The sequence below is a fragment of the Dysidea avara genome, chromosome 2 (genome assembly GCF_963678975.1).
Source record: "Dysidea avara chromosome 2, odDysAvar1.4, whole genome shotgun sequence".
Lineage (NCBI taxonomy): Eukaryota > Metazoa > Porifera > Demospongiae > Dictyoceratida > Dysideidae > Dysidea > Dysidea avara.
Window position 1 is genome coordinate 32,294,339 of NC_089273.1, and position 25,393 is coordinate 32,319,731.

The window sequence follows — 25,393 nt, forward strand, 5'->3', positions numbered from 1 at the left end:
ATTTCAGCCCAATCCGAGCGCGCATTCGTGTTTTATGGCGAATTTTGCGATGTGTGCGAAATGAAGTAGAAAAAAACGAAGAAATTAAAACGAAATTTTGTTCGCTCGTATCTCGGAAATGGCTGGAGCGAGTTTCTTCAAATTTGGTATGTAGACTCCCCTAACTGGGCGGCACGTCTCTAGCAAATTTGGTTCCAATCGGATAAGGAATCACAGAGCTACATAGGTGTGCAACTTGCGTTTTCTTTCTTCCTGTTAATATACTCACGGTGTGGCGCGCCGGCTTCTTGGGCCGCACGACACACTATCGTGTGTCTTGATACTTCCCTTTAGATTAGGTAGCTATACTTTTGTTAATAGAAACAACTTCAGACAAACAATTGCAATACACTCTCACAATTGTACAACAACAGGTGTATGTTAGAATAATACTGATATTGATAGTGGAAAATTTTGATATTTGAATGATATGAGATTTAATCTGAGAGCGTTGTCAGTGGCATGTGTATACTTATATTAAGTATTGCCATAAGTATAGATGAGTCATTTAATAACGAAGGGCTTTTAAATAGACAAATGCACTTCATTGTATGTATAGACACATCTCTAGGTGCAGACAGATATGGATAAATTCCATAGCAGAACCAACTATTATGTATCTGCTGAATGTTCTATTAGAGTAGTTAGGTGACTGCTCTATTAGAGTATCTTGATCTTGTGTACCTCCAATACTAATCCAAGTGATCCAGGCTCTTGTTAGATGACTTTTACCACAAATCCAGTATAACACCTTGAATAGATGGTATTTAATGAGTATTTGTACTATTACTATTTCTCTCTGGGTGTAGACTAAGTAACCTACCTTAGGGATCACTTGTTAAATAGTTCACCCTCAGTGACAAGACCACAAGTTTTAGTCTACAGAAGAAATAGTCATCAGCTAAGTTTCCCACCATTTTAGATAGTTTTTAAAGCGAGGTTGACTGTATCAGGCAAGCTCCAAAAGGGTGGGAGGTGGGGCTCTGGAAGGCTAGCTACAAAAAGGGTGGGAGACAAGGGCCCTGGAAGGCCAGATAGTGTTGAAAATTGAAAAAGAACGAGTTGGGATGAATTAGGCCAAGTTATGGACCATTCATGCCTCAGAACTGGCCAAAATGAAAGGAAAGTTACAGCACAGGACACTGTCCAACACCATGGAGCTGTTCAGCCACACAGCCATCTCCTGTTTGGCTAGGTCTCCATCAAGACCCCAGACCACTTGTATGGCTTGCCACTGTGCTTTAAAAATGCATTCAGTGAAAGCAGACTACTTTACTCTGGTCGACTGTGACAGTGAAATTTGATAGTGCATTCATTAAGCTTTGTGTTTGTGTGAAAAAATCAAACTTCCTGTCTTGGGCAATAAGACCAGTATTCATAGATCCGGTCACAAAATAAGAAGCCTCCCTATAGACATTGATATGAGTAACAGAAAGAGGGGGCAGATATAATGTAGGTTAAGCAGTAAAACACGCGGATTCAAGGAATCAAATGCATTTGAGGCATCAGCAGGTAAAACAGCCTGGGTAGCAGAAGAATGGAAAAGGCTATGCATGGCATGAACTATGGCTTCGCATCCAGCTTCTTGACCTGCACAAAGTTGAAGATTGCCTGCTACCTCCAAAATATCACTCTTTGCCATAAAAGAATAGCTTTTGAAATAATACAACAGCTTGTCTCTCCTATCCCAATGGGGTGAACACCTGGGTCCTTATCAAGGGTAACAAGACGGTATTCCAAGATGGGGAAGACTAAGTGGATGTACATAGCTACATGTAGATGCAATCCTACGAGCAACACTTGCAAGTGAGCCACACAAATCATTAGACACAGACTGAAAAGAAGTACACATGCGCCTCCAACCAGCTGCTTCAATACCAGAGGGACCAGCTGCCCCATCAATTTTGAGGTAGGAGTCACGAATGACCACTCCGTCAAGTCCCGCAAAGATTACCTCATGACATGCTTTAGAATGTGGAAATTGTGGGTTTACAAGAGAATCATAGTTTATAGGAGGATGGTTTCCTTTTAAAACAGTACCATCTCCCACTAATGCATTCAGGGGAAGGAAATTTCCCATGGGATTGGAGGAGAGAAGCTAAAGGGCAGCCTTAACCTTTCGTTGAAACATTGTCAAAACTTGAAATTTCGTCTGCCTCACTCACTCCCTCACTCACTCACTCACTCACTCACTCACTCACTCACTCACTCACTCACTCACTCACTCCCTCCCTCGCTCACTCACTCACTCCCTCACTCACTCACTCACTCACTCACTCACTCACTCACTCACTCACTCACTCACTCACTCACTCACTCACTCACTCACTCACTCACTCATTCATTCACTCACTGAATCACTCACTCACCCACTCACTGACCACATTTACAAGCCTAGAGGCCAAACGAAGCAGTGCACAGCCACCATTTTACTCCACAATAACAAACTCACTAGTGGGATGTGCCTATTTGGGTTCCAAAGAGTGTGTGCCCCTGCGCCTTGTCTTTTCTTTTATTTTCAATCAGGCTGCTTGTCTTCTTCACTCAACAAAACCATAAGGCATTAAATTTTCCATATCAACACTTTCTTTAGACACCACAAAATTATTTTTGGCACTTAGACTACGCTACTGTATGGAGGTACCGGTACTAGATAGCTACCTGTATCTTCACAATAGGACACATGATCACGCTCATTCTTTATTCTATGTATTATCGATCTATTAATCAAGACCACGATGACAATGCTACTTTTACGATGCTAGCTGTATTTGTGACCACACACCTTCAAGTTGGTAGAGATACTCTAATAATCCATTGAAACCATGATGACCACACCTCTTTTTGGGAAAGCACACATCTTTGCAGGCTCACTTGAGATACTCTAATACAGTAGTCACCTTAATAGAATGGTCACATGTTTATAGCTAGCTGTATGCTGTAACTAAAAGAGCTTACCTCAGCTTAGCGCGTCCAAAACGTGAATATGCAACTACAGTTTGAAACCCACACCCAACAGCTGATAAGATTGCTTTAGAGAGGATCCAGAGACATGCTGCAAGATATGTTAAAGGGGTTTGCAATTATGATGCCAGTGTAACATGGATGCTCAGCGAACTCAAGTGGGAGTCACTAGAATCCCAAAGAGGACAATTTTCTATAATCATGTTGTACTATATCCTCAACCAAAACACTTACTTACCACCTGAATACATATCCGAGTTCTACCTCCAGACATCACAGTACCAATTACAGACAAAATCATGCCATGTGTTCAGACTGTTAGAACCATTTTGTAACACAAATACCTACAAGTACTCTTTCATACCCTCTACATCAAGACAATGGAACTTACTACTTTGTCACATCTTCAAATCAGAGACACTTGATCAGTTCAAATTCACATTACATAATCATTACTTTGCAATAAATAACTAAACTTTAACTGTGTGTAACCTTCTATTTGTGAAGCTTCACAGTAATTATACAACCAAGCACTAAAGATAATATGAAATGTGGTTAAAATTACGTCATAAATAAATAAATAATTAATAAATAATGTTCTCGAAAACTACCAGGTCTAGAGACATGAACTAACTGGGTATAGATTCGCCTGTGAATGAAGGCAAACGTATAATCGTTGCTCCTGTTCGTGCTGATGACAGACTTGACCATACGTGTAATTGTATATAACACCCAGTACCACACCCTTGCTTAATTATTTACAGATTGCACGAAGGAGAAGATTAGCGATGCCCATGCAGGAGAGCCAGAGGCCACTTTATGTGTAAACAAGATTACAAGTAAGGTTTTATGTTTGTAACATCTCAAGTCTCCATGCCAGCTGCCAGTGGATTCATTCACATAAATAAACAATACAAGAAAACATTAAAACGTATGCCACGCTCTTTACAATACAATTACATATAAAATTCAAGTAAACAATTTGTCTTGTGCAGCTGGCATGGCGAACTTCCTTTGTGTTGGTGTCAGGCAATTCAATATGTGCTTAATCTTTTTTGTTTTCACCTGGCTTAGCTACTAGGCTCTGGCTGGCTTGGCTGTCTTTCTTTATCTGGTTCATCTGGCTTGCATACTCCTACAGTATTGTTTAGCTATCTCCTGCAAGTTGTGTATGCAGAATTATAGTGTGTCACCCATCAATGTGCCATTGCTGCACTACTGATGAACCCTATGTAGCTCTAGTTGATGTTGATATACTGTGCTGTATATTGGCTAATAATTTTTATCTGGTGATGTTGCCTCAATTAAGGGGGTCCAAAACCAAGCCAAAATTTCCTATGAGATTTCAAAATTTTTAGATTATACTCAAGTTTCTGGTGAAGATTTCAAGACTAGATTATCATGTAATATCAGTGTGTATCCGACAAATTCCGGAAATTTTAAAATTTTAAAGATTTCAGATTTCGATTCCAGAGATTTCTAGTAAAGATTTCAAGATCAACCTATGAGATTTCCAACTTGTTTCGGATGCTCGTGTTGCCTATAATGTATTGCTGCATACAATACTGCAATAATGTATAGTTCTCTCCTGTATGTTTTGTATACATATACTTTGTACACATCACTGTGCCATTACCACACCAATGATGTACTGGCACTTAGCTACTGGTGGCCTTTAGTTACGATGCCACTATTGTGTTATATCTGTCACTACCGTGGCATATTGAGATGATTTGGGGATCGTGCCTTCACAACCTAATAGCCTCACCAGGGGCTGTCACATTGGTGTATTTACTTGGTTGTATGTGACGCGGTCCTAGTAATAATAATAATAACAATAATAATTAGATCCATATACATAATGGATGATTACAAGGTTAGTTATTGAAGCTGTTTGTGTGGTTCCATATGCCCTTCAAACAATACACACTGGCAACTGACAAATGTACTTACCATAGACAATAACAGTTATGGCTCTGCTGTCACTTCCAATTGGATTTGTTACATTGCATATGTATACTCCACTATCATTTAAAGTTAATCTTCTAATGAAATATTCAGCCTCAAATATTGCAATTGTGCTATTATGAGTAACTGAACGGATGGTAACAAGCTCTTCAGATAATAAATCATCACTATCTTTACTCCAAGTAAAAGTGTCAGGGGGAGAGCCTTCTGAGGTACATGATAACACTAGTGGAAAACCAATTCTCATTCTTATGTTAGATGGAGATGAAGAGATAGAGTCAACAATCATTGGAGCACCTACATAATAAACAAGTAAATAATGAAACAGTTCGGTAACAATTATATATTACACTTAGATCGTATGATAATAACTTACTCCTTCCATCAAAGTATAAGCCAACTCTCATGGTTTGTATCATCATTGAACTGTTCATTATCATACATGTGTAAATACCTTCTGCACTAGTAGAAAGAGTTAGGCACTGGTATAAATCAACCACTCCTACTTGGCCTCTCATAAGTGCCCCATCCTGTTGGATCACTAAACCACTGCACTCTCTATTAAACACTGGAAAACCACTAAAGAACCATCCACCAAGATCTGTATTGTCATCACCATTAGGTCCAAGGCCAGTAACACAACGAGCAACTAACCCTGGACCACTGGCAAAAATTAATGAGTAATCATCAAGTAAGTTATCAAAACTCAAATCATTATTTCCAGTGGTAATTGCAATACCTAATAGCATAAGAGAAAAGATAATAAACTTCCCAATCTATCTGTTTCTTAAATTACTCTGTTTGTGTGGTTTGATATTACTCAGAAACAAGTTTACAGGAAAGTTATCTGTACAGTACAAGTGGATTGTGCAGTGTAAGTGCTTAGTGTACAGTTTCAGTTTCAACAAAAAACCGATAACAAACTTGTAAAGCTTATGCAATAAAATTATATGGTTGACCAGCTTTAGCGATTCCACCAGTAATGCTAACTTCAACAACTGTAATAGAAGATCAAAATTATCCTACAATATGATACTCTCAAAATTTTAAAATTCTGTACAAGTGTACATTAATGCACTAATGTTTTGCTGAGGCTCTTCATAATGAAAAGTTTGTAGGTGGTAATCATTCTATGATGTTGCTGAATTGTAGCTATTTAAGCACAGACCCAATGTACATGATAACAATGTTTGGACAACTGAGTGTTCAGAGGAAGAGTCTATACTATTATTTATTGATGAGAGTGTCTAACTGGAGTACATTAAAGTTTAGCAAAATCACTGCTACCAGTAAAAATTTGGGCATGCCGAAATACAACTGTAAGAATAATAGAAAGCCGTATGACAAAGTACACCTCACATGAACAATGCTGTTAAAGGTAAAGGTGCCGCATCTGATATCAAAGACTGTCGTTCAAATTTGAAAGAACCTACTACCCTGCAAAGTGACTCCTCCAAAGCTGCCATGCCTGTGGAACTGAGCACTTGCAATCGATGTCAAGTTTCTGTACGTGGCCTTGTACAATGTGAATGTTGCAATTTATGGCACTGTAATGTATGCTGTGGAATTACTGAAGATCCTTTGGTACTACTTGGCGAAGCAGAGTGTCTTCATTTCTTTTTGCTCATCTTGTGAAGGTGAAGTCTTCAATGTTATCAACAAGAATTGTCACAACAGCACTTCCATCACTAGTCCTCAAAAAGGCTTTTTATAAACTGTGTCTGATACAATATTTATTTTCAAAGCCATCAACGACCTTCAAAGTGCAATGCAGACTACCATTGCTAGTTTACTCAGTCCTCAGAATCAGGAACAGACCATGGCTACGAATGATCAACCTTCTAGCAATCCTTTTCTTCATTGTTATGAGATTTCTCAAGCTGTGTTTTCTGTACTAAATGAAGAGAAAGAGAAAAGCAAAAGAAGACTTAATGTCACCCTACATAACATACCTGAATCAATTGCTGAAGAAGTGGATGTGCAAAAACAACATGATACAGATACAGCTAAAGCAATTATCAATCAGCATTTAGGAATTCCAGCATCAGTTTCAGAAGCTGTTAGACTTGGAAAAAAGTCTGATAAATCAAGACTACTCAGAATAAATGTCGGGTCTGATCAGGAGAAAACTGAGATCCTCCGCAATTGTACCAAAATCCACTCGATTTCTGAGCCGGAATATTTGAGAAAAGTGTTTATTACACCTGACTTGACAAAGAAGGAGTGGGAAGAAAACAAAGTGTTAATGAATAAACTCAAAGAAATGAATAATGGGTGCAGAAAGTATCAGATAAAAACGGACGGATAGCGCCAAGGAGAAATAGAGCACTTGCACGTGTGAAGCAATGGTTGCTAGGTGGACATGTTTTGGGACAACTTTCTATGGTGCATATTATTGGGTCAGAATGAAGGTAATGAGATTTATTCACTAAGCACTGGGTATAGTGGAACTTGGAAGTGGGGCTGATTTTGAAATAGAAGATCTTATCATTGGCTTCATGAAATAGGTGGCTAATTAAATTTCAATACATTATTCACCAATTCTAACTTCTTCACCTTTTTTCACAAGCTGGATGATATTTACAACATGACTCTGATTCGCTTCATTACAGCTTTTACCAAATCCTGAGAAAGCGCTTTTCAGCCACAACACTGTCCTGAAACATGGCCGACAGCTACGGTTGCTTAGCATTTACGATATTTATGTCATGCTGCAAGTTCTCTATTAAGTTCTTCTGGCACTACTACATCAGTTTTGGACCCCAACTCCAATAACAAGAGTAATATCAGTTTTGAAAATCTAAAAGTCTTTATACAAGTGCTGACCAATTAATTAACAAGAACAATGATAATTATGCTAATGACTTAATGCCCATTGCAGGTAACGAGCCAGATATTATATTGCTTACTGAAATTATTCACAATGTTATCTATCTCACTAGCACTTCTATCTATCCCAAAGTATCAAGCATATTTCAACTTCGACCCTAGCTCGATTGTTACAAGCAAGATATGCATATGTGGGGTTGGGATTTATGTTTACAGCAAAATATCTGACTGTGCTATAATTACATTCAATAGTGAATTTAAGGAGGCTTTATGGGTCCAGATACTCTTACACAATCATGATTCACTACTTGTTGGTTGTATATATCATAGCCCATCATCAAACCTAGCTAATTCAGTATCTTTACGGTGCAACTTGTTAAATATAATTGATGGATACACTCATTTACTTATCTGTGGTGACTTCAAATTCCCAAACATAGATTGGTCATTTATTACTGGTGATAACAGACATACACAAGCTTTTGTGGAGACAATTCAGGATATATTCTTGTACCAACATGTTGACGAACGTACCAGGTATAGACCAAACACCACACCTCATATACTCGATCTTGTTTTAACTAATGAACAGAATATAGTCAGCAACCTTGAATATTTTACCTGTAGTGATTTGGGTTCAAGTGACCACGTCTATCTCAGGTTCAATTTGGCTTGTTATTGAAAACTATCAACTTGTACAATTTGATTTATGCTCTGCCTATTTCACAAAACTGTACCAATTATTAGAAGCGATAGACTGGCATACTAGTTTAGATCCCCTCAATACTTTGCAAACTTGGTACTTTTTTGCTAAACGTTTTGAATCATGCTTAAAAGAATGAGTACCATATAAGAGACCTAGCAATAAGAAGCAGGACATGTTTATGACTCAACAAGCTCTACACAGTCTACATCTTAGAAATACAAAGGAGAATTTCTGGCAAAAATATACCTCTACCAAACTGAACTCTGATTACCAAGTTTATTGCAGAGCTAGAAATTTGTTTCGAAGCTAAACCTGGAATCTATAGAGGAATTATGAAACTGAAGTTACTCAAAATGCCGAATCAAGTCCCAAGTGCTTTTGGCACTACATTAATCCCCAGTTAAAAGTAAGACCAACTAATTCCAGCCTTAAAAAACCTGATGGAACTGTCACGTAAGATAGCTGTGAGATAGCTGACATGTTTAATACTAATTTTTCAAGTGTTTTTACATTATCAGATGACACCTCAGTTCCAACTTTCCAACTTAACCATGAAGTGTCACTCATTACTGACATTGATAGTAATGCCAACATTGTTTACAATAAGTGTGTCAACTTGAAAACTGACAAGTCCTCTGGCCCTGATGGCTGGCCTATCCTTGCATTAAGAGAAATAGAACTACAAATTAGCTCTCCTCTTGCTATTAATTTTAAGAAATCTTTTCAACAACAAATCATACCCGATGCTTGGAAACATGGTTACATAACCCCTATTCATAAAAAAGGCAGCTGGCTTTTTCCAGTAACTATAGACCAGTTAGTCTTATTTCCCCAATTGTGAAACTGATGGAGTCTATCATCAAAGACAGTATTTCTGCTTATATGAGTAGTAACAACTTATTTTCACTAAGTCAACATGGTTTTACCGCAAGAAGGTCTTGCACCAGCCAACTTCTTTGTGCAATGAATTATTGGACACGATGTTTGAATGACAAATTCCCTGTGGATATTGCATACTTGGATTTCCAAAAAGCTTTCAATTTGGTTCCACACAAGTACTTGCTAAGCAAGTTGTGTGGATATGGTATTCAGAGAAAATTACTCTCTTGGGTTGAAGGTTTTCTTATTGGAAGGAAACAGAGAGTTGTCTTAAATGGTCATTGTTCCACATGGGCTGATGTGCTTAGTGATGTGCCCCAAGGGTCTGTTTTGGGGCCCTTACTTTTCAACATATATCTGAATGATATGCCAGATATTGTTGATAGTCCAACTCTTCTATTTGCTGATGACATCAAGATCTTTAGATGCATTAAGTCACACGAAGGTTATATCCAGCTTCAATCAGATTTGAATTACTTCTCTGAATGGTCATTTAAGTGGAAACTAAATTTCAATGTTGGGAAGTGTAATATCTTACGTACATCTTGGCACTAAAGAAAATTACACCTATTTCCTTTGCGGCACTGCCATCCAACCAGCACAATTTGGCAGGGACATTGGGTTATGATTGATCAAGATCTTAAACTTCATTAGCACACTTCACTTGTAACCAACAAAGCAAATCACATACTTGGGTTGATTAAAAGAAGTTTTTCTTATTTAGACTCAGACATGTAGGTTCGTCTTTACAGATCTATGGTACGTCCTATACTAGAGTATGGTAATATACTTTGGGGACCAGGGGTGGATCTAGGATTTTTTGAAAGGGGGGACTAAGCTGGACAGGGACATATGTGACCGGGCCTGCAATAATAGGGCATGTTGGCACATAATTTTTCCTACTTTTTCACACTTTCATCACTCATAACTTTTTGTACCATTATGCTATGACATTGCAATTTTCAGCTCATAGTAGGCATTTAATTTGCATTATGATGCAAGTTACGGAATGGAAATATATGTTTCCAGCACTGAGATATGACCTGTAGAGTTATGGGGTGTAGTTTGTGCCCACATGCCCTGTTTTCGCAGGCCCGGTCACATATGTAACTAGTCAGACATTAGAGGATACCAAGCCTTCTCACAAGGCCCTAGTTGTAAGATTCATGTAGTATCCATGGTCAAATTAGCTATTTGGAATAGTGACTATATTAGTGTGCGAAGCACACTAGCATGTGAAGCATACCAACTTAGGGGGTCTGGGGGAATGCTGGTCTGGGGGAATGCTCCCCAGGAAATGTTTGAAATTAGACCCTCTAAAGGTGAATCTGAGAGTATTTTTAGTAGTTTTTCAGTGGAAAATAATGGAATTTAAGTTTATTTCATTCAAATTTACTTTTCCATTAAATCAAGACTAATTGCAATAATATATGCATTGAGTATAGCTATCATGCATGCATGATAAAAGGGGCTAGCTAGGATTTTATATAGGTGAGGCAGTCCTTGCAATGCTTTATGTTTGCCATGCACTCTATTGTGTAAGCACAATTGGCATGCATAACATACTCCAGCTAAGGGTCTGGGGACATGCCCCCCAGAAGTGGATTTAGGGGGGGCTAAGGGGGTTGTAGCCCCCTTTCCTTTCTAAGTTAGTGCTTGGCCAATAAAACTCTAAATCTTCTATGTGTATCAAAAGCAGACTTATTTCAAGAATTATGCATCACTACCAACATAAATAATGTCTATGCAACTATACCTATAGTTCAACTCTAGCGATCTGTTCCAGGAGATTATAGCTTACTTTTCCTCAAGGGCTCTTCAAAAACAAGTTTCGATCGTGGGTTACATCTCCAGTTACAAAAGTTTTAATTGTGGGTTTTGTTTTATTCAGATGATTAGCAGTTTTACACTATGGCTAAGAGAAGTGATTAGTGTGGTTTTTTATATTTTAAAAGAATTATATGATTCAAAAAGTGTTATTTAGTTTAATTAGCTAGATTTATCAGCTACAGTGTATTATGTAGCTAGCTACAACTCAGCCATTTAGCAAACTGTAGTCTTTTGGTAATTTTCAGTGTCATAAGGCAGCTATAGCATATTCACCCACTTTTGCCTTTGAAAGTAAAATCTGTATCAGTTACCTTCTGATATATGACTCAATGCTTTAACTAGCTTATGTATGCAATTGAAGATAAAAGGAAAGGCAAAGTGCAGAAGACGGAATCCATAAAAGACACATGTCACAAGTGAGTTTATTGTAGGTGGGTGTGTGGTGCTTCATTTGGTCTGTAGCTTTCCGACTGGTCAGGCAGGCTGGAAGGTAAGCAGACCAAAATATTATTTGGTTTTGGTAATCTTAATATTAGACCTCTGTGGGGGTATTCTTGTTGTTATGCTGGATTTGAAGACTAAAGCATAAAAGTGATTTTTGTTGCGTATGATTTTTTATGTTGAAGAATTTTGGTGGCGTCCATCATTTAGGCAGGATCCTACTAAACACTGCTACCATCTGTTTGATATTAAATGTTATCTATAACTACATACAGCAGAAGCAACATTTATAGCCATAAGCAACTTCAGATTTTAGATTCAAATTGGTAATGAACAATTATGACATTTAATCAACTACATCAAGACACACCTTCCTCTCTTGTGGTAGTTTGATAAAAGTCATAATGTTATAATTATTTTATTTTCAGTTTGAGCCTCAAACCTAGAATTGTTATGGCTATAATTAATTTTGTTTCTATAAAAGCATTTGATGTGTAAAACTCAGTAAATTATAAAGGCCATATGTTACTTTTAGTCACGGTTGCTGTAAATCCCTGGAAAGCATTTCTTTGAGGTTATAAAACTTGGATAATTGCAAAAACAGAATATTTAGCTACTGTATAAAGCACACAAAGTTGAGTGATGTTCTCACGTTCTCCTGGATGTGTTTCTCATGAGGGCTTGAATAGGGAGTACAAGATGTAGTGAGTTTAGGATCATAACCCACAAAACTGTGTATGTATATATGTTCTGAATGTGTACATCATTTCATATTTGTCAGATATAAGTCTTTAGATGCGGAAAATGTTTCAAATGTAACAACCTTGACTGAAGGACGTAGCATGTGGCCATAATGAGTTACTGAATTTAGAATAATTGTACACATGGTCACTGACATTGTAATCATTAGACAAGTAGCACAATGAATAGAGACACTGTATCAATGAAGCATAAGCCAACGCCTGCTACAGAAGTGGTGGGATGTCATCCTGCTGTTATATATGGTGTGCATGATTTGTTTTGCACGTTATACTCTATTACAGAGACAAATTCTAATTATTAGTACTCTAGGTTTTAGGTTCACATAACTACCTTAATGAAGGAGTGTATATGCTCTTATTCTCCACCCTTGGACTTATATGTTCCCTGCAAAGCCTAAAAATGATGACAACCTTCAAGTAAAAGATGTAGATAATTAAAGTAATATGATTAATTGTGTGGGCAGTGAACATTTTGCAAATCTTAGCCATTACTTTAGAACAAAATAAGCTATGATATTTTAACAAGAATTAATTAACTTGTTTCTTATAATAAGATCTTCAATTACAACCAAATTTGCAAAAAGGAGTTTTCCACATGCATCCAATTCTGTAAACTTGGAAGACCATAACTTAGTGTTCAAGCAACATTTTAACCTAAAATATTCACCCACTATATATGTTGATGCTCACTACTGACAAGTCAATAGCTGTTTCCAATCTGAAGTTATGAATTGTCAAACTTGGCAATTGGATGTGTGTGGAAGACACCTTTTCGCAAATCCGGTCACAATTTAACACCCACTTTGAACAATTCAAGTGTTGCATGGGTGATAATGATTACTGTGATTAACTAATAGTATCATAATCTATTTGTGACTGGATCTACGAAAACCGTTCTTATCGCCCAAGACAGGAAGTTTGATTTTTTCACACAAACACAAAGCTTAATGAATGTACTATCAAGTTTCACTGCCTCAGTCGACCAGAGTAAAGTGGTCTGCTTTTGCTGGCTGCTTTTCTAGAGCACAGTGGCGAGCCGTACGAGTGGTCTGGGGTCTTGATGGAGCCCTGGCCAACCAGGAGATGGCTGTGTGTGGCTGTACAGCTCTGTGGTGTTGGACAATGACCTGTGCTGTAAATTTACTTTCATTTTAGCCAGTTCTGAGCCCTGAATGGCCTATAACTTGGCCTAATTCATCCCAGCACGTCTCTTTTCAATTTTTGAACACCATCTTGCCCGCCTTTCAGGGCCCCCGCCTCCCACCCTTCTGGAGCTTGCCTGATACAGACAACCTCGGTTTAAAAACTATCTAAAATGGCGGGAAACTTAGCTGTTGACTACTTCTTCAGTGGATGATCAGGAAGGTAAGAAATTGTTGTGAAACGTGTGAAAATTTGGTATGCGTAGCTACAACCGTTGGCCAGCTACAACACACAGAATATTTAAAACCGACGTTTCTCGATACTTTTAAATGGGCGATAAGACCGGTTTTCCCAGAGACAGTCACATTTTTGCATTGTTATTTTATGTAGCTAGAAAAATAGAAATGTAATAGCAGATTTTTTTAAATTAATGTAATGCCTGTGGATGCAAATACCAGCACATATAAATGCCAATTATCATGTTTGAAGGCAGTTGTACAGTGATTTAATTTCTGTGGTGATTGTTTGCACCATCTTGACTCAGCAATCAGATAGACTACAGCAAGACTGAACTCTGAACCCTAAGTGCAAGCCTTTGTGGTACTGTGGAGTTAATAATAATAATGGTACCCATTGAGGTTATTGCTGATAGAATGCCCAATGTTGTTGTAAACTTACAGAGGGTCATTGATGATGAGTGAGCAGGAAGGAAACCAGTCTGGACATCCTGCACAAACACACCTGTTGGACTTACCAGAATTATTAATTTTGATGACCAGAAAAGTTGGGTGAACCATTTTGAAAATGTGTCTGTTGTTAATGACTGAAATGATGGGAACAAACCTCTGAAGGTGAGGAAGGCACCCCCAGAAACTATCTGATGCCAATTTGGGGTCCATATTGTGGAACAAGGTTCCTGTTAAAAAACAAAATTTGGCCAGATGACTAAAAGTCATTGCAAGAACTAGGTGTGATTCTAGTGTGGTTTCACTGGTTTCCAAAACCAAGTCAGCTTATTGAAATCATAAGAAAGAGATCAATATACCTCAAAGCAATCATAAGCTCAAAAGCTAAAACATTTACCAAGAGATTTCATATAATTTATGAAGATATTAATATATTTTCACCAGCAACAGAACTGTCCCTTTGTAGTTAAGTACTGTTTTTCATTTTGAAGCTGTTTGATACCCAGAATAAAGCTGTATCTTTTAATTTAACATCTGCAAGGAATTTTGGAGTGCAATTCATTCATCAGAAAGCATGACTGAGACAAGCTACTTGGTCCACTATGGCTGCTTATTGAATGATGGTACATTTCTCTGTTGGAGAAATACTCCTTTTTCTTCTACATAGTATAGATCATGCTAAGTGAAGTGACCAAAGGCATTGAATTTCCATTTTCCTTGTCCAAAGCTCCTGTTATTTACTCAGACTATGGCATAGTTATCTATAATGCTGTACCTAGAGTCACGGCACCGTGACTGGACATTTTGCTGCTAAAGTCACGGCGCAGTCACCCAGAATTCACACACTAGTTGTATGAAGGTAAGTTTTTGTTGAGTTTGAGGCAAGCTGGGGTTGGCAGGAGTCTAGTATTCCCTGAGTATTCAACTTTAGGGCACATGCCTAGTAGTATGCCCCAAGCATTCAACTTTAGGGGAGATGTCTTGTACTTTAGAGTTAGGTTAGGGTAAGGGTTCAAGTTTAGTTTCTTCTTTACTGGTGTTATTTATATAGGCTTCTTCGAGAATGACATATATAAGGTACAAACTAAGGAAGTAGGGTAGCTGGTACCACAGAGATGCAGTGGTAGAACGCTGGCTAGATTAAGGGATGTCCCAGGTTCGAGCCTCGCTTTAGCCAATTTTCGTTTTCTTAGGCTTTTTGTCTAAGTTTTTTTTTATTCACGTGATTGCCATGACTCTAGGCACAGCCTTTCAAAAGAAATTACAGGATTTTTCAAAAGTGGCTTCCAGATGTGGTAGTGAGTTATGAAATCAGTGCAGAGGTCTGGGCGCACAGCTCCCAGCCAGTGACAAATTTTTAACATCAAAATACTTCACAAATGCTAGGCTAGGTACCACTTAGAAAATGCCACATTGGCGTTATAATATGTGACCTGATCTTGGAAAACCTACCTTTTTGGCACATTGGTCAATTTTCTGTTTTATAGCTTAAATACGGTACTGGGTACTCATCTATCTTGTGTCAAAATTTCAGCTTAATATCTTTAAGCATCCCTGAGATATGGCCATTTTTCTCTCCTGTACATTACAAACTAACTTTTATGGTAATGTATTGAGTTCTGTGAGTGATTAAGGGTGACAAATGGTGACAGATCATTTTGTTTACCAGCAATTCCGTTTTTACCATCTAGAATACTTTAAAAGACATTTCTGATAGTTTAATGAAGTATTCTTGGTTCATTTCTGCAATTAAATCCCATGTATTATTGTCTAAGACTAAGTTTTAGCCATTCCAGCACCTGAACAAATCACCCAATTTGTAAGTTAATTGTTGTCCCACGCATGTGAAATTACTACATAGTCTCATATAATCATCCATATCTCCTAAGAAAAAGAAGCTATGGGTGTGAAACTTCACAGCAAGAAGGTTTAATAGTTGCTTTATCCAAATGTGCAAAAAAAAATTAATATTGAAAAAATTGTTAAAATTTTCAATGGAGTTTTCCCAAAATGTTTGCTTGTGCCCAAAAGGTAGGTTTTCCAAGATCCGGTCACATATTATGTGACCCAGTCTGACAAAACCAGTCTTATCGCCCATGTCCAGGGGCGGATCCTGAGTCTGGAAAGAGGGGGGGGCACCTTGCTGAAAAAAAGTTGAAGAGCAAAAAAAAAAAAAAAAAAAAAAAGGTCACAACAATAATAGCTAGTTATCCTTTACCAAATATATTATATCACGTATGTTATGTAAAATAAAATCCTATTTATAGCTTATTGAGTAAGCTACACTTCTCCATGAACACTGTGACTGCTTTATTAGAGTGATTGGTGATTGACTGCTCTATTAGAGTATCTCGATCTTATATACATTTTTTTAAGGGAGGGGGGGGGGGGGACATGCCCCCTGTGCCCTCCCTGGATCCGCCCCTGATGTCAACGGAAGATTCGATTTTTCACCCAGGACACAAAGCTACATGAATAAACTATCTAATTCCACAAGCAAAATCAGCTAGACTTGAGTGTTGGCTGCTTTTTCCAAACCCAGTGGCGATCCATACGTGCAGTGCGGTGTGGGGTCTTAATGGAGCTCTGGTCAGCCAGGGGATGACTGTATGTGGCTGTACAGCTCTGTGATGTTGAATAAGTACCTCTGCTGTGAATGTTCTTTCATTTTAGCCAATTTTGAGACCCTAATGGCCCAAAGCTTGCCTAATTCATCCATACATCTTCCTTTTCAATTTTTGAACACAATCTTACCCGCCTTCCAACCCTCCCTCCTCCCACCCATTTTACAGCTCGCTTGATACAGTCAACCTCGGTTTAAAAACTATCTAAAATGGTGGAAAACTTAGTTGTTGGCTACTTGCACAGTGGATGCTGTGGAAGGTAAGGAATTGGTGTAAAACTTGTGAAAATTTGGTACACATAGCTTGAACCATTGGCGATAAAACCAGCATTTCTTGATACTTTTAAATAGGCGATAAGCCCGGTTTTCCCAGACTGGGTCACATATTTCATTAACATCTTGTCGTGTAAATCGGCGAATATGTTTACAAATTACGAGATTTTTTGCTATATCTTCAAGGAAATATCTTTTCAAGTTATAATCCGCACTCTCAACCTTTCTTATTAACTGTACTCTAAACTAAAACCATTAGTGGCTGCATTGTCTGAAGCAATTTCCAGCAGCAGCATTGCAAAAAGCGAAAATTTGGACTCGAAAAAAGTTTCGATGTCACTGGAGCACACAGCCGCTATGCCAAAGTAACCCTCCCTGGTCAAACTGGTCTGGCATGGGTCCAACTACTACCACACCAAATATCATCGAATTCCAAAATAGTTTGACATCTGGCTGAGCTTGATAAAATTCGTCAAAAATGCCGATTTTATCCACTTACAGGAACTTTTGCTAGCCAGATGTGCTAGTTTACTTCTTAATAGCTTGCTAGACCCATAGCCAGTAGCTTTCATTCATAGGATTGGTCTGACAGCTCTTCTAGCGACCTCAAAATCTGCCGAATACCGATATCGACAAATTTTGCCGATATTGACTGAATTAAATAAATCTTACATGTCAAACGTGATGCTTTGCCTCTCTAAAGTCATGGTGCATCCTTGTTTAGTTATATTCGTCCATGTGGCGGTACTGGCGGCTCTCTCATCGAGCCCAATATCCATCAAAATGTCTATCTCACCATTTGTCACCAGTTATACAAGTCAAACATGTTGCTGAATCCTTCAATCGCCTTCATCCGTGCAGGCAGCTTTTTTCAGTCTTTTGGAAATATCAGAGCATGCCAATTGAGTGCTACCATCAATACCACTTACTATTTATTTTATTTTATTTATTCCACACAAGAATGATGAAGAAAAACCAGCAGAAATATTACACAACCCAAATGGAGTTAGTCTAGTTCTAAATCTCCACTCTTCGGCCTTCTACACGAATGGAAATTTCGATTGTGATTTTCACTAATCATTTGCGTTTTGGTAATCATTTGTATAAACATGTAAGCTTAGAGTGCAATATTTAGGGCTAGACAAGTGCTTTGTTACATTTCTGCTGGTGTTCCTTCAACATTCTTGTGTGGAATCAATGAAATATTTCAATCAACTAATACTAGCAAGAGTTCATAATATAGTAGTGGGGGAGAGTGTCTAACTGAAATACTTCCATGGAACACACTGTGTTAAGTTACACCTGACTCTGTTCAAAGAATAAAGACTTGACCTTATCAGCACCAATTAACGCTAATCAACAGTTCTCTATCACCAGTACAGGTACTGATTTAATCAAAGAGAAACTTAACACAGTGTGTTTGTACAGGGTATATTGACAGTTGGACACTCTCTCCCATTACTATATTATGAACTCTTGATACTAGAGTGGACAGTTCTAAATTTTCCTTCTTCCCTTCAGTGATTAAACTATGGAATAATCTACCCCACAACATTGTTAACGCTCCCACATACACTGAGTTTTGTAATGATTTGGACACTTTTATGATTACACCTGCACTATAATCATGCATGATTCCTGCACAGTACACAACATAATTATACAACCAAGTACTAAGAATAATACGAAACGCGGTTAAAATTACGTCATAAATAAATAAATAATTAAATAAATAATTAAATAAATAATAATTAATATTTGAGAAAACTACGAGGCCTAGAGACATGAACTAACCGGGATAGATTCGCCTGTGAATGAAGGCACAAACGTATAATCGTCGCTCCTGTTTGTGCTGATGACTTTACCATACGTGTAAATCGTAAATCTATATAACGCCCAGTACCACACCCTTGCTTAATTACTTACATATTGCGCGAAGAAGATTAGTGATGCCCGTGCAGGAGAGCCAGAAGCCACTTGTGTAAACAAGAAGATTACAAGTAAGTTTTTATGTTTGTAACATCTCAAGTCTCCATGCCAGCTGCCAGTGGATTCATTCACGTAAATAAACAATACAAGAAAACATTAAACTGACATAGCTATGCCACGCTCTTTACAATAAGCTTACAGTTACATATAAAATACAAGTAAACAATTTTGTCTTGTGCAGCTGGCATGGCGAACTTTCTTTGTGTTGGTGTCAGGCAATTCAATACGTGATTAATCTTTTTTGCCTTCACCTGGCGTAGCTACTAGGCTCTAGTGGCTTGGCTGTCTTCCTTTATCTGGTTCATCTGGCTTGCATACGCCTACAGCATTGTGTAGCCATCTCCTGAAAGTTGTGTATGCATAACTATAGTGTGTCACCCATCACTGTGCCATTGCTACATCACTGATGAACCTTACTTAGCTCTAGTTGATGTTGATATGCATTGCTGTATATTGGCTAATAATTTTTATCTGCATGGTGATGTTGCCTATAATGTATTGCTGCATACAATACTGCAATAATGTATAGTTCTCTCCTGTATGTTTTGTATACATATACTTTGTACACATCACTGTGCCATTACCACACCAATGATGTACTGGCACTTAGCTACTGGTGGCCTTTAGTTACGATGCCACTATTGTGTTATATCTGTCACTACTGTGACATATTGAGTTGATTTGGGGATAATGCATTCACCACCTAATAGCCTCACCGGGGGGCTGTCACGTTGGTGTATGTACTTGGTTGTATGTGACGCGGTCCTAGTAATAATAATAATTATTATTATTATTATTATCTTATTACCATTAGGTGATTTTTGTAAGACTACTTGTAACTGTATTGTGATGTTGTGTGTTTGATATATAAGGCATGTATGCTTTGATAGTTTCATGATTTGTCCAGAGAAGTAATACTAGCTGTCAGTTTGTTAAGTCAACTAGTTTGAAGGGTTTTTGGCCCTGACTACTTCTCCCTGCTGGACACCCTTTAATAATAATAATAATAAATAAGCAGCAAGTGGTATTGATGGTTGCGCCCAATTGGCATGCTCAGCTCTGACATTTCAAAAAGACTGAAGAAAACTGCCTACACAGACGAAGGTGATTGAAGGGTCCAGCAAAGATGTAGAGAGGCAAACTAGCATGTTTGACTTGTAAAACTTTCCAAAATTGGTGACAAATGGTGAGATCGGAATTTTGATGGATTTGGGCTTGATAAGAGAGCCAACAGTGCCACCCTATGGACGAATACAAATAAACAAGGAAGCAGCATGACTTTAGAGAAGCAAAGTATCTAATTTGATGTGCAAAATTTCTTTAACGAGGTGTAAGTTAGTCAATATCGGCAAAATTTGTCGATACCAGCACTTGGCGGATTTCACAGGGGTGTCAGAGTAGGTCCGACAGACCCGGCAATTGCCGGACCAATACTTGCCATAGTAAGATCGATATAATCTAATAGAGCAGTCAGAACTCTAATAGAGCAGTCAGGTACTCTAATAGAACAGTCAGTTGCTGAACTACACTATATAAAAACCATATAAAGGCAATCTAAGGATGTAGTACAACACTACAATCTGTGTGAAAGTTTTAGTTGCCTGACCAATCCAAAATTACTTCCTACTCCCCTGTTTTGAGGTCACTACAAGAGTTTCCAGACCAATCCCATATGAATGAAAGTTACTAGCTATGGTTCTAGCAAGCTTTTGAGAAGTAAACTAGCACATCTGGCTAGCAAAAGTTCCTGTAGGTGGATAAAATTGGCATTTTGACAGATTTTTGACAGCCTTCAAGCTCAGCCAGATGGCAAACAATTTTGGAATTCGATGATATTTGGTGTGGTAGTAGTTGGACACAAGCCACACCAGTTTGACCTTGGAGAGTTACTTTGGCATCGCTGCTGTGTGCTCCAGCAGCATCGAAACATTTTTCGAGTACAAAATTTTGTTTTCGCGATGCTGCGGCTGGAAATTGCTCCAGACAATGCAGCCAGTGGTGGCTTTAGTTTAGAGTACAGTTAGTAAGAAAGGTTGACAGTGCATATTGTAGCTTGAAAAGACATTTCCTTGAAGATATAGCAAAAAATATCGTAATTTATAAACATATTCGCCGATTTGCACAACAAGACATTAATGAAAAATAGTGCCTATCTTGCATTTTTAAGTGGTACCAAGCCTAGCATTTGTGGGTGGTTTGGTAGCTGATCCTCGGTGGTCAAAATTTCACGTTGCAGACCCTATATAAAGCACTTTATATTCTTGGTTTCCTAGAGTCCTTATCATCATAGTTTATGGCTATAGCTAGTTAGGTATTGTAGTGAATCCAAATTCTCCGAACGAAAATTGTATCAAGACACATCTATCTGTTCCAAGATCATGGAGCATATTTTGTATCACTCTATTATAGAAAACCTAAATTTACATCACAAATTAGAAGATTACCAATTTGGTTTTCGGTCAGGTTATTCTTGTGAAACTCAACTTATGACAATAGTAGAAGATATCTTAACAGCTATGGATCAAAGATATCAGGTTGACATCATCTTGTAGGACTTTAGCAAGGCGTTTGATACAGTACCACATCAAAGATTGTTAAAGAAGTTGCATAACTATGGTATTCGTTCTAATACTCTGAATTGGTTAAGTACATGGTTAACTCAGAGGTTTCAGCGTGTGGTTGTTAAGGTCATCAATCAGAATTTGTTCCTGTTCAGTCTGGTGTCCCTCAGGGGACAGTTATAGGAGCCGTCATGTTTTTAGTCTATATTAATGATACATGTGGTGGTATTTCCTCGAATATACTTTTCTTTGCTGACGACTGTATCCTTTATCGTGTAATTAAAGATAAACTTGATCAAGACACTCTTCACGCTGACATTAACTTACTTATTAAATAGACTAAGACTTGGCAGATGGCCTTTAATGCAAAGAAATGTGCTGTGCTGCGATGTACTAGACTACTGACAACATTATCTTATGATTACTACATCAATGACTCTCTGTTACAGTTAGTTACTAAACATCCCTACTTAGGAGTTTTATTGGAAAGTACTATGTCTTCCAGAAATCACTTAGAAAATATCACTACTAAAGCAACAAGAATGTTAAATGTTCTCCACAGAAACTTGTATAGATGCAATCAAGAAGTCAAATGCATGGCATATACCCATCTTGTAAGACCTATGCTGGAGTATGCATCGTGTGTGTGTGGGGCCCTAACTTCCACAAAGATATCAATGCTTTAGAAATGATGCAAAGAAGATCAGCATGATGGGTAACATCAAATTATGACTGGCAAAGTGGAAACAGCATTTCTCTTTAGAGGATCTTCAGTGGCAGTCACTTGCACAGAGAAGACAAACATCATGGCTTAAAATATTTTTAAGGCAGTTTATCATACATCAGGATTAAAAATCCCAGATCATTATAATCAAGAAACTTTAGTGCAATCAACTAGATCTTATCATCATTTACACTTCTCAGAACCATTTATAAACACTAATCCGTATAAATTTAGTTATTCCCCAAGAACAATTGATGAATGGAATCATTTACTCCACCATTTATTTGAGTTGGAATCAGTTGATTTATTTGTAGTGAATGTAATTGCATGTATGTAAGTAGTTAGCTAATCATGTACGTGTGTATTTGATTTTTCTTGGGGCTGGTCCCCCTGGACACATCAGTAATTATTGGCTGTCCAGTATAATTAAAAACAGAAAAAAAAAACAAAAAAAAAAACACGATTGTGTGTCGTGCGGCCTAAGTAGCCGGTGCGCCACACCGTGGGTAGTATATAGACAGGAAGACAGGGAATCATTTTCACACCTTAGTATCTCAGTGATACCTTATCCAAGTAGAACCAAATTTTCTGCACAGATGCCCTCCAGGTATGGGAGTCCACATTCCAGATTTGAAGGGAATCGCTTAAGGAAATTCCGAGAAATGAGCAGCCAAAACTTCGGATTTTTTGATTGTTTTTTTTTTTCTTATTCTTCATCTTCGTGTATTCGCACACTTGTAAAAAGTAAAAATTGGTATAAAACGTAAACACATACTCTGAACACCTTGAAATTTGGCACACAGAAAGGGAGTCCAAAGGCTAATCAAAGTATCACATTTGGTGTAAATCAGATGTACGGTTGAGGATTTATGACCAATTATTCGTGTAAAACAAGATCGATTTGTTGTCAAGCCTACAGGGTAAACCGCTTCATGGAATTAGATGAAAATCATTTTGTGGATAGATCTACCATTGTAGGAGTGCCTTTGGTGGTTTGAAAGCAATCGAATGAAAGATCATGGAGATATGACATGAAACCGAAGGTGTGTAATTATTGCGCGATCTAGATTCGTGAATAAAAATACCAATAACTTTCAGGCCTACGAGGCAAACCGCTTAGAGCACTGAGCTAAAAAAGGGTATGTAGATGGAATAGTCATGTCCTTTTAGTAGTACAGAGCAATCGGTTTACAAAATCACTGACTTATGATTCCAACGCCAACTCCCGTGTAGCAAATGCGAGATCGAGATACTCCAATAGAACAGTCACCCTAATAGAGCATTCAGCTAGTTCATGACATACTCTATTATAGATTTCTATTACATTGCAAGTTATGCTGTAGGAAGTTCAGCAGGAACCATTTAATATTGTATACAATTCAGCTACAAGCAAGTCACCCTGTAGAGAGTTCAGCTATAAATATATCACTGTATAATTATAACAAGTCACACTGGAGGGAGTTCAGCTATCAACAAGTCATGCACCCTGTAGAGAGTTCAGCTACAAACAATTCACTCTGTAGAAATTCTGCTACAAACAAGTCTTCATGCAGAGAGTTTAACATCCAAAATCCACCATGTAAAGAGTTCAGCTTTACTATCAAGTTACTCAGTAGAGAGATCAGCTAGAAAAAAAGATAGCTAAGCTAGAAAACGTTACTTTGTAGAGAGTTCAGCTACAAACAAATCACATTGTAGAGAGATCAGATAGAAGAAGCCATCTTGTAGAGGGTTCAGCTGTGAAGTCATCACCCTATAGAGAGTTCAGCTAGAAAAAAAATCACCCTGTATAGAGTTCAGCTACAAAGAAACCATCCTGTAGAAACAAGTCACCTGTAGAGAGATCAGCTACAAAATAAAATCCTGTAGAGAGTTCAGCTACAAACAAATAACCCTGCAAAGAGTTTGGTTACAAAACTTCACCCTGTAAAGTATTCAGCTACAAACAAATCACCTTGTAGAGTGTACAACTAGACACAAGCCACCCAGAAGAGAGATCAGCTAGAAGAAGTTACATTGTAGAGAGATCAGCTGAAAGAATTCATCATGTAGAGAATTCAGCTACAAACAATTACCCTGTGGAGCATTCAGCTACAACCACATCATCCTGCATAGACTTCGGCTACAAAGAAACCATCATGTAGAGAGTTCAGCTGCAAACAAATTACCCTGTAGACAACTCAGCTACAAACAAATCACCCTGTAAAGAGATCAACTAGAAGAGGTCACCATGTAGAGAGTTCAGCTACAAAAAAACCACCATGTAGAGAGTTCAGCTGCAAACAAATCACCTGTAGAGAGTTCAACTAGAAACAAATCATCATGTAGAGAGATCAGCTAGAAGAGGTCACCTTGTAGAGAGTTCAGCTACAAAAAACTACCCTATAGAGAGTTCTGCTGCAAACAAATCACCTTGTAAAGAGTTCAGCTATAAACAAGTCACCCTTAGAGAGATCAGCTACAAAGAAACCATCCTGTAGAGAGTTCAGTTACAATTAAGTTACCCTATAGAGAGATCAGCTAAAACAAATCATCTTGTAGAGAGTTCAGCTACAAACAAAAATTTCCCTGTAGAGAGTTTAATTACAAACAGTTAACCTTATTGAGAGTTCAGCTGGAAACAAGTCACCCTGTAGAGGGATCAGCTAGAACAATCACCTTTTAGAGAGTTTAGCTGCAAAAAATTCACCCTGCAGATAGTTCAGCTACAAACAAGTCACTCTGTAGAGAGATCAGGTAGAAGAAGTTACCTTGTAGAGAGTTCAGCTGCAAAGAAACCATCATGTAGAGAGTTCAGCTACGAACAAATCACCCTGTAGAGAGTTCAGCTACAAAAAGATCACTGTGTAGAGAGTTTGGCTATAAGAAGCCACCTTGTAGAGAGTTCAGCTACAAAGAAACCACCATGTAGAGAGTTCAGCTGCAAACAAATCACCCTGTAGAGAATTCAGCTACAAATAAATCACCCTGTAGAAAG

At 38.0% G+C, this 25,393-nt stretch overlaps 1 protein-coding gene across 1 annotated transcript in view; it reads right to left on the reverse strand.

Moving 5' to 3' along the window:
* Window positions 1–25,393, reverse strand: part of LOC136244390 (cell adhesion molecule DSCAML1-like) — a 108,150-nt gene that overhangs the window by 59,332 nt on the left and 23,425 nt on the right. Inside the window, exons 3-4 of the mRNA XM_066035966.1 lie at window positions 5,348–5,710; window positions 4,957–5,268 (exon numbers count right to left, since the gene is read on the reverse strand). Coding sequence (XP_065892038.1) covers window positions 4,957–5,268; window positions 5,348–5,710 — 675 coding nt within the window. The remainder of the gene's footprint in view (window positions 1–4,956; window positions 5,269–5,347; window positions 5,711–25,393) is intronic.